The following is an 11,744-nucleotide window of genomic DNA, read 5'->3' as shown; positions in this document are numbered from 1 at the left end:
TTAGGATGACTAGTTTAAACAATAAACATTTTTTGTGACACCCTAATCACAAGGTCAGATTAGGATGACTAGTTTAAACAATAAACATGTTTTTGACACCCTAATCACCAGGTCAAATTAGGATGGCTAGTTTAAAAGATGAACAAGTTTTGTGACACCCTAATCACCAGGTCAAATTAGGATGACTAGTTTAAAATTGTACAATAGGTTGCTAAAGCATGCATTTAAAAATACAATTATTTGTTTTCTTTAAACAAACACCATTACTGTTTTCAATAACATGTTGGGAAGTATGGTAAATAGTTTTATTATGTATGAAATATACAGCATTTTATCATTTCTGATGATTAACCAATGATGTTATAGTTAAAACGTATGTATATAGTCTTAGGCTTAATATCTAGTATAATGTAAAATACAAATATCAGTCTAATAGGGAAGACTACAAACTGTCATAGCACAGCTCTAAAAATATATTAATTCAATTAAAAAAAACACTATGTATATGATAAGACATGTGCAAAAGGCAGTTTACCAGTTATAATATTTTACTGTATTTAACCAGTAGTAGATTTGTATATTTGAGTAGGGAAACACATTTTGCTAGGACACGTGTATATATATAAGACAACGATTTGTAGGAGTAATGAAATATTTTAATACATACATGTTTTGACAGAGCATTGGTCTGTCTTCTTCAGATGTGATACAAAAAACATCAAAAACATTGATAGTAATTTTGGTTTAAAACGTTTAATCCTAATCTCGTGGTATAGATAATTTGGAATGATTACGTGAATAAACAACAACAACAAATAACACAGACTTGATAATTTTTGAGAAGCACACGATGGCTTATGGATCAGTAGCAAGTAAAAAGCAGCAAAGAGGGAATCAGGAAAAGTCAGCAAAAAACAAACGGCCGATGTAGGGTAGGACTCGTTGTCCTTCAGGGCGGCGGGAGACCTATAGATCCAATGCCTGGAGTTAGATACGGGGGGTGAGCACTCTGAGAAAACCCACTTTCACTAGCTGGTGCCTGATAATTATCAGCCAGTGCCCGGTTAGGCTTAACTGATGATCGGTAAAGAAGGAAGAGGGCTGCACGATGTAGAACTAGCTTGAGAGGAAGCTTGTTTTTGTAAACAAGCAGTTGAAAGCAACAGGTTGTTTTGGAGGGGGGTCTATCATGAGGCAAATCGTCTTCACCATTGGTCAAGAGGCGATGGGAAAAAGAGAACTGAGTGCAGCTGGATTCATCTGTGGTGAGCCACTGAGATTCTCTTGTAGGGTTTTATTTGGGCAGACTGTGATAATGTCATCTGTCATTGTGGAGGCATCTCGTGTGATACTCAGAGGTGGTTGAGGTTGTTCTCCGAGTTTGAGTTGACCGGTGAAAGAGTAGAAGGGTAGAGCTTGCGGGACCAAATCTTCGGATGGGTTTTTAAGAATGTGGCTGCTTGATGATAGGAAGAACCGTACCTGGTGGAGGTGGGCGACGAGGAGGTTTGCGGTGCGGTTTTTCGGCTCTGAAGTGGTATAGATGATAGGAGATTTCGTGGGTAAGGATATGGTTTGAAGATTGCTGCAACGTTGTAACTATCTCGACGAAATGGTGTGGTTTTCCTGAACTTTTTGAGTTGATGTGGTGGGCTGCATGGTGTTTGGTTTTAAGGGAGTGTTCTATTGTGTTCTTGATATCATCCTGACTTATAAATGGGTCGACATCTCTTAAAAATACAGTGTATAGTTGGGACTGACTTCGTGGGGATTTGCAGGAGACCGGTGGTGTAGAGTCCTGAAGACTGCAGAGGTATGTTATAACAGATTTTGATGTTGACTGTAGGAAAATTCTGCTCGTCTTAGCATCGTGCTCTTGCTGGGGTCCATTGTGGCTCCGGGCTTGTACTTGGTGATGAAATGTATTACCTCACGCAGTGAGAAGGCTAGGGGTAATCCATCAAGGATTACAGGCAGAATAGGCGTGGTCGTCGATTTGCTAAGTGTGGGAAAAATCATGTCGGAAATAAATTAATGAATCAATATACTAATAAATTCCAAGATATGATACAAATCCAATAAATAGGTTTATATATAGAACAAAAATGTCTAGGAACTATGGGTAACAAGATGTTATCATGTGACAACAATAAAGCATGACAGTGTTATTATCTAAAGGAAGTTCATAGGGAAGGGAGGCTAGGCAAATAAACTTTGCCAGATTTTGTTAATGTTACTAGGGCCATTGTCATGGTTTAAAGATAAAACACCTATTTTCATAATTTCAATGCTTTAATGAATATTTTGTTCTATTTTATGTACAAGCATGGAAATCATTGATATTGACACCCAAGTCATTTCCACACAACACTATGAAGAACATGATTCATTACAAACATATTACACAGAACATGAGAAGATACAAACTACACAAACACAGTCACAAAAACATACTGAAATACATGAAGAAGCAAGTAATTATACACAAGCTAAGCCAAAGAAAAATTGAGAAAAACACACAGAGTAAAACCAAGTACAAGCACACACACACAAACACAACCCAATGAAGAACACGAGGTCTAGGATAAACTAATTTACAAGATATTTTAACAATACTAGGAGGGGGTCTAGGATAACCTAATTTACAAGATATTTTAACAATACTAGGAGGGGGTCTAGGATAACCTAATTTACAAGATATTTAACAATACTAGGTGGAGGTCTAGGATAACCTAATTTACAAGATATTTTAACAATACTAGGTGGAGGTCTAGGATAACCTAATTTACAAGATATTTTAATGATACTAGGTGGAGGTCTAGGATAACCTAATTTACAAGATATTTAACAGCAACAGCTATTAGTAAGACTTTCAAGGTAATGGGGTCCGCTTACAACTGTGCATTATTTTATACCTACACAGTTGTGTTCAACTCCAAATTAATTGTAGAAAAAAATAAAACCACAAGCACTATGAAATGATAAACCTCACTCATATATAAGTAGTATAATAGAAAAGTCAAGAAAGTTAAAAACCAAAAACAAACAAACAAACAAACCTCCATGAGGTTTCAAAGTCACAACCACCAGTAGAATCAAGTTAACACGCACTGATGAACTAACACCTCTAGTACGAATTACCCTGATGGATCCAAAACAAGCCACGCAAGTCCTACAAGACAGAATCACCCTTTGGTTCAAACACTTCAAGGTAGAAGAACCAAACAATTCCAGCCAACCTGTTCTCCAGTGCTTTAACTGGCAGAGATTTGGCCATACCTGTGCTGCTTGTACTGCCAAAGCTCACTGTGCCGGAGAGCACCCAGTCACCAAATGCCAGAAGAACGGGCAAGGCAGCAACTGCAGAGGCCAGCACATTGGTTGCTATGGAGTATGCCCTAAATTCCAACTTGTTTGTGGAGTTAGATCCAAGACTCTACGCCCTACACCCACATCTGTGCCACCTTCCAGCCAGTCTTTTCCAGTACTAGCACAACTCAACAACGCCAAGCAGCTTCACATCAACAAGAATCAACCACACGCCCAGCTTTTTATGCATCTGCCACCAGACGCAACCCTCCCAGCCTCAACAGCCCGACACCACATACAGGTCCATGGACTTTCACCAGAAATCCTGGTGGACCTAATAGCTCAGAGAAACAAAGACCAAGTTTAACAATTCTCTAAACTTTTTACATGTAAACATTCAAGGTGGTCTAAGATATAGAAAATATTAACTTTTTAATTTTGCTAATAAAAGTAACCCTTCAGTAATAGCAGTAAATGTAACCCTATTAAATAGTAAGTCAACCGTTACCTTACCTAACTTTAAAACACTTCCTAAACCTAGAGACAACACAAAAAAGTTAATCAGTGAACAACAACAACAAACTAATTGGGAGAATTTCTGTATTTCAATAGACCAATCAGTCAAATTTTGGAAGAAATTCAAGTGCATATGCCATACAACTAAAAATCACGACCCACATAAAATATGATAATAGTAGTGGCAATTTACAACAATGAACTTACCTTCATTTGACAACGTGCATCTCGAAAAAAATCAACAAGTTTATCTCTGTAAACGAAGATATTCTCACACCCAATTTCATACAAACTAACATATGGCATTTCCACTCACCAAATTACTGTAGCAGGATTAAAAATTAACATTAAGCAACTCAAAAACAATATCTCCCCTGGTGAAGGCAGAGTAAATAATCTAGTAATTAATAATCACATAATCCCTAAATCTCCAAGATCCCAATAATTACAGACCCATTAGCCTTTTATCTCTAAACTAACATGGACAGAGCACATTAACAATGTCTGTAGTAAAATGAACCAAAGATTATGTAATCTTCAGAAGATTGGGGGGGGGGGACTCCAAAAAAGATGCAACCCAGACACCATTGTACTTGTATTTATATCACACCCTTAGCTGAATATGGCAGTATGATCCTATGTAACATGTCAGATACACTATTTATGAAACTACAGACACAACAGAATTTAGCTTTAAGAATAGCTTTCTGGTTACCTATATATATACACACACCACTAATCTACCTCAACACAGTTAATAAGATACCATCAGACAGAATAATCAAGCTAGCTAAAGATTTTTATGAAAAAGAAGTAAACCACAACCCATTAACTATAGAATTTTCATATCTGTCTAATACCCCAGAAACTTGGCGCACCCACGTTTCCCTTAAATCTAGTTACAACTTTATATGTTCATGTGTACTAATCCATATACGTCTTAGTCCCACAGTTCAGCCACTATCCAGATAGATTATTCTGTCAGTTTTGACGTGTTTTACTTGCCGACTTTCCTCCTCCTATTTTATTTTGAATGAGTATACCATCACCGTATCTAAGTAACATTCACTCTATTATTATTAGCTAGTTAAGTTATCCTTAGATCTTGATTAGGGTGAAGAGAAATATACCTTTCTGAACACCCCAATTACATTTGGCTTTGAGCTCTTTTTGAGTTTCTGGTCAAATGGTTAAAAAATTAAACACTTGCCAAGTTACAACAACACCAACTTCAAAGCACATGAAATTATTGATGGTGACCACTACCCCATTTCCTTCAAGATCAAAAGATAATAGGTTAACCCTTTTGAATAAGAATACAGAAATAAAACTTTTATATCAAAGCATACTAAAATGTCTTGGTTTTTTTCAATTATTGCTTCAATAAAAGAAAAACAAGACATTTTAATATCATTTGACATGAAATCTCTCCTCATTCCTATACCTATAGAACAGGCCCTAATCTATTTAAAGGCCAAACTGGAACAAACTAACCCTGATCCAAACTGAATACTGTGTTAGCTACACTTACTTTACTAGACTAACTAAACACTGTTAACAACACTTACTTTACTAGATTAACTGAATACTGTGTTAACTACACTTACTTTACTAGACTAACTGAATACTGTGTTAACAACACTTACTTTACTAGACTAACTGAATACTGTGTTAACAACACTTACTTTACTAGCCTAACTAAATACTGTGTCAACAACATTTACTTTACTAGCCTAACTAAATACTGTGTCAACAACACTTACTTTACCTATTAAGATAACTTCTACAAACAAATCAGTGGTTTAACCATGGGATCCTCCCTTTCTCCCCTACTTACTGACCAATACATGTCTGTGTTCAAAGAACATTTTGGACATTCTTTCATGCATACACAAAAACCTGTAATTTGGCTAAGTTATGTGGATGATATCTTTAGCATATGGCAACATGGTAGAGACAGTGTACCCACTTTTGATGAATTTGTAAACAGTACAAGACCAACTATTATAACATTTACATATGCAACAGAATCTGAAAACTGCATTTCCTTTTTAAGGGGTTAAAATTATGAGATAAAACAAGAATATGATCACCAATATATACATGAAAATTTTTGCTGTATCTATGCCACCACACCAAAGATATAATCACCATCTGTCACAAAAAAGTTCTACATACTATACTCTCATAAACCATGCAATATAATTCTGTACTCACAAAACAGACTTATACATTGAACTTAACTACTTAAAAAATGTTGCTATATCTAGGGGTTTCAGTCCTGATATCATAAACAGAAACTTTATCAAACTCATAAAATTACAAACATTTCTACATTAATTCCAGCCTTTCCCTTATCAGTAACATAAATCATAATAAGTTTGTCTTGTTTACTTTTGTTCCTGAAATGGCTATTGAAATAACCTTTTATTTAATAACTTTAAAACTGGAAGTAAGAATTGTATATAACCCCTCACATAAGATAAGTGCTTCATTATATACCTTAAAACAAGCTCTAATGAACAAACAAAATAAGGCATATATAACACAAAATGTGATAAGAAATACTTTAGACAAATTGCCCAATCTCTCAAAATCAGACGAAAAGAACATCAAAGCCGTATGCTTAGAGGGATTTTGAAAAATCTGCCTTAACACATCATCAATTTGAAACCATTCATAGGTTTATTTGGGAAAAAATGTCCCTCTTACACCAACCAAAACATAAAATAGAATGGAATATTCTTGAAAGCATGGAAATTATAAAAACAAGTGTTTTATCTATAAAACATGACAATAGCCCTAGTAACCTTAACAAAATCAGTCTAAATTTATTCACCAGCTTCCCTTCTCTCTGATCTTCCTTTAGGTAATAAATCTGTCATAATTTATTGTTGTAACCTAATAACACCCTGTTGACTATAGTCCCCAGACATTTTTATTCTGTATATAAACCTTTTTGTTTGGATTTGTATCATATCTGAAGAAGACAGACCAATGCTCTGTCATAACATGTAGTATGTATTAAAATATCTCATTAAGCTTACAAATCATTGTCTTATATATATACAAGTAGTAGATTATTACTTGATGTTTTGTTACAGTAACAAACACAGCTGGTACGTATATAATAAATCACAACTTGTTTACATTTGTTATTTACAAAACTTAGGACACATTTGTCAACTCAAAACAATCTTCAAATACACATTGTACAAGATCAATTTTAAAATGATCATTATATAAATCCTACACATTTAAATGTTTCCCAGTTGGAAACTTACTAACGATCCTCAGTTTGTGTCCAAGTCATTTTAGAACCACCGTCTCAAAACCGGCATCTTACTAAATCATTCTTAACATTCTTTGAAAAAGTCTTTGTTGAATCTTCTCTAAAACTGATAAGAACACCATCTTCGTCAAACACCATGTTCTCGGATTCAGCAAGAGCTTGTTTACATAGGTATTCTTCATAACTTTGAGCTGATTCAACTTGTTTCTTCTTCTTCACCAGATTGTGAGTGTACTTTATGTCATTTTCCCACAAGTCCACGTTGGCTGGATTAATGTGGTAAGCTTTGCTAAAACTAGTCAGAGCCTGTATAAAAGATATATATCAATGTCATTAAAACTAGACACACAACTAAATTAACCTTCCAATTATTGACTTTAGAGTTCATGTGGTAACTAGTGAGATCAACAGCTCAAGGTAGGGTAGGGGTAAAGATACTGTCTAAAAAGTGTGAAAATAATTATAAAAATTGGGAAGAAAATGAAGAAAGAGAAAAAAAACAGGGAAAAGAAACTGTATATTGATTATTGGGTGTTCTGTCAATGAAGCTACACCACTGTGGTGCTGACTTCAACCAGTGAAAAATCAATAAAGAATTTTCAGAGGCTTGATTGAGGGTATAGGAAAAATCTTTGAGTTTTTTGGAAGAACATTTACATCTGTTATTGCGATATTTTTTGTGTATCTTGTAGGTTATTAGTGACCCTGATTGCCAAAGTCCTGGACATTGACTCACAGGCAGTTTGGTTCATAAATAAGATTAAAAATGGAACTCATCAGTAATTCTATGATTGGATAACTCAGCTGGTCAATGCTAAATTTCAAAATCTTGATATTGAACAATTTTAATAAAGTAACTAACAAAGCCATTAAATAAAGAGCAGTAAAATATTGAAACTAAAAGTGGTTTTCAGAAGCTTGAAGTCATTGGGATGTACTGATAACCAATATAGCTTGAGGAACATAAGGAAAGAGACCAGACATGATATAAAAGCAAAATGAAACGTAATTTTTATTAACAAAACAATCAAAGGCAAACAGATGCACTTAAGAATGTAATAGCACTTCATTGGAGATTTGGATCAACACACTGTTCCAGATTAAGAGTTACTTGTGCTAGACTTGGAGAGTATAACATTATATACAAGAATTTAAAACAATGCACATCAGTGATGGTCATTAGCAAAATAAAGGACATAACCTCAAGACATCACCTGACCTGCCAGTGGAAAATATTCTTGTCCTTCTTTATACTGCAATCTTTCTCATAAGAAAGTGCATTTGTGATATCATAGGGCAGGGGGGTTGGCAACCCGCAGCTCTTTGAGGAGATTTGTGTGGTTATTTGCTGTGTCCACCGAAGGGAATTGCACCCCTGATTTTAGTGTTGTAAATCCACTGGAGGACTTATTTTTTTTTATAGATTAGACCATTATGGCATATTGTGGCTCTCGAAATATTTTGGTCTTAGACAATAACAAAAAAAAATGGCTCTTCTTCTTTGAAGGGTTGCTAACCCCTGCCATAGGGGAATAACCCAGAACACGAGTCAGTTACAGCAAAAGGAATTTAGCTGCATTCCTTAATCATTGTTCTATTATCAAAACTACACACGCAGCTAGAAACATATATAAAAAATTTAGAAAATTCTTGGTGAACATGAAACATTTTTCTTACTAAATAAGACAGTAAACACTGTATATACATATGTAAGATTGGGAGGAGCAAATTGCTCCCCCCCCCCTATTTTTTTCTGTGAGATATAGTATACACACAAAATTCACAATAGTTGAGTTAGAATTTTTTTCTGTCCTCCACCCTCTACATTTAGGTCCCAAATCCTACCCATGCATATATAAATACACTAAAACACAAAGTGCTTGTAATACAATTAATTTTCTTTCAGATTTAACAATAAAGACACGAGTCATGTAAGTAGAGAAAATTATATCATGAACAGTATTTGAAAAGGAAACTTCTTTAGTTTATCTTTACTCAGTTAAGGTCAATTAATTAAACAATACCCCAAAGAAAAGCTCCACTTTAATGTATGAACAACCTAAAACTTTATCAAGCTTGTAAAAATAAACCACTTGAAGCAACGACTAACAACAACTTAAAATCCAAACATCTTACTTTTTTTATATTCAAAGTTGAGATCTTAATCCAGCTATAAGTACCTGAACTACACAGTTTTTATTTAAAACATTTAACAAAAAATACTTTACAAAACAAGATGTACTCTTTTGATAGTTAAAACTACTCACCGAAATTAACTAACGGGTGGATTTATGGTTAAAGTTTATTACTACAGTGGATTACTGTTAAAAACAAAAATAATCTAAATGGATGCTTCAAATAATCAGTAAAAACAACAAAACGGAAATAACAACAATAAAACAGATGTTTTACGTACTTGATTTCTGTAGAGAAGAATAATTTTAAACTTACTAGTTTTATTTCTCCTATTCCTAACTGTGCACGACCTAAAGTTTGGTATGCAATCCACCACACAGGGTTAAGATTTACGGCCTTTTCAGCTGCTTGAACTGCAGGAAATACTTCATTCAATTGCATTAAAGCCTAAGAAAATACGTAAGATGTTAACTGTTGCACAACTGACAAACAAGTCAGAAGTAGGAACTAAAACCTACAAACATCACCATCTTTTAACCCTGTACATTAAAACTTCAGAATGAAAAATGTGTGTTTAAAGACTAACAACGTTCCAGAAAGATTATTTGATTCATGAGGTCACAAACTAACCTACTGAACAATTAATTCACTAATTATTCACAATTTGTTTATTCATATCTTTATCTACCAAAAACAGTGAAAGTTGAAAGAATTCAAACTAACCATACAAAACACTCCATTTTCTTTATGGCTTGTTTCATCCAATTTTACTGATTATAATGTATAAAATGACTTTTAAATAATGTTTAAGAAATCATAATTACACTTGTGAAGATTATGTGATATTGGTGGCTTAGTGTGTATTTAGCATTAGTCTAAGTCTCCATAAGTTAGGAAAATGTCTATGTTTGAAAATGCTGTTAACAAGAAGTTTGTCCAATTAATGATTCAATTTTCTGATTTATTTATTTATTCCATTAAGTGCTTACAGAGCAGCTGGGATGTTACTGGAACTTTTTAATTGATTACATTTAACTAATCAAGTATGCTAATAATCTAAAATACTAATTTCAGTAAGATTATTTTCTTCATTTGTAATATTAATGGGTGAAGTTGAATTAATCAAATATAATAATGAGAAATGACAATGGAAATATTTCAATTAATTGGATGGTTGGAATAATTACAAAGTAACAACCAGAAACACTAATTTCAATTAGTTGATTATTTTTGTGACATTACTCAATTTAAACATAATTTTTATCAATAATGTTAATTGCCCAGATCTAATTTGACTTTGACATATCAAATAGTATTCATGAATGTGTACATTATTTTTTAATTATTTAATTTCTAATCTATAAAATGACTTTATATTTGTTCAGAAGTTCTTAGTAATAGTTGCTTCTTTTTGAAAGAGAAAATATTTAAATGTCTAAAAAAACAGGACTGTATTACAGCTGAAACTATAACAAACAAAGAATCATTTAGACACATTTTATCTAAACACTGCATACAGTATTAAAATTAAACCATTTATCCTTGATTTATTAATTTAAAGGTTGAGCTCTGGTTTATAAAACTAGAAATAGGAAATTCAGAAGTTCATCCTTACAACAAAAATACCAACCCTGTACTGGAGAAGGAATATTGAAATGTACAAGTCAGTTGTAAACAAAAAATCAGATGAGTTATAAAGCTATTTGAACAAAAGACATATCTGTGAATTGATGACATCTGTCTATTTCATGCCATATTCAATGTCCACTTTAAAGTTTGAATAACCTCTAAAACCACCATAATGTATATCTACATTTCTTTTTCAGTGTCCCTTTATATTGTATTTGATATTTACTGCCCGCTACCATGAATTGTTACTAAATCAGCAATGTAAGTTGAAAATTAATATTTGATAACTCTGATGTCAAATACATAATACAGTATTGAATGGCACTCTGTAAAAGGTCATGGCATGCACACTTTAACCCCTACCATATACATTAAGTTAATACAAAAGTAGTAGAAGCATTCTCTGTATTTGGTGAAAGTGATGGTTGATAACTGCCATCATTGAATTATCAATAACTAAATAATTATTAAAATAAGGCACTCTCTTCAGATCAATCAATCTTCATAATGACTTCACATAAGTGAGCTGCACTGCTACCAAATACGTCAATATGTGCTAGTGTCTTTCAAAAAACACAAAACCTGAGATAGTATTATAAAAGTGTTAAAGGAATAATTCTGAAAAAATAAAAAAATGCTATGTAAATTTATTTTCGCACATTTTGTCGGGGAAATAAAAAAAAAATCACTCAAATTCTACTTTCACTGAAATAAATGTTCTACATTTTGTCAAAGCATAGTTTTTTGATCTGCAAAATAACATACATATTAGAAGGTTAACATGCAATTACAAAAAAGTTGAAAGAGACCAAAATAGCTAAGTATTTGAAACATGTGCAACAAATTCCACAGCTGCAAATAC

The 11,744-nt window shown here is 33.4% G+C and overlaps 1 protein-coding gene across 4 annotated transcripts in view; it reads right to left on the bottom strand.

Annotated features, from left to right (window-relative positions):
• Positions 1-291: 291 nt before the first annotated feature.
• LOC106473363 (tetratricopeptide repeat protein 33-like) overlaps positions 292-11,744 on the bottom strand; it is a 21,455-nt gene continuing 10,002 nt past the window's right edge. For 2 of the 4 annotated variants that reach the window (XM_022401803.1, XM_022401804.1), the window contains exons 4-5: positions 9,569-9,700; positions 292-7,423 (exon numbers count right to left, since the gene is read on the bottom strand). In XM_022401803.1, the coding sequence (XP_022257511.1) occupies positions 7,154-7,423; positions 9,569-9,700 (402 nt within the window). In that variant the 3' untranslated portion in view covers positions 292-7,153. The remainder of the gene's footprint in view (positions 7,424-9,568; positions 9,701-11,744) is intronic. The other 2 variants (XR_002613673.1, XM_013934046.2) reach the window with 2 other exon arrangements.

This window comes from Limulus polyphemus, unplaced genomic scaffold (genome assembly GCF_000517525.1).
Source record: "Limulus polyphemus unplaced genomic scaffold, Limulus_polyphemus-2.1.2 Scaffold6110, whole genome shotgun sequence".
In the NCBI taxonomy this organism is placed as follows: Eukaryota; Metazoa; Arthropoda; class Merostomata; order Xiphosura; family Limulidae; genus Limulus; species Limulus polyphemus.
This window is presented reverse-complemented; position numbering and strand designations above follow the sequence as displayed.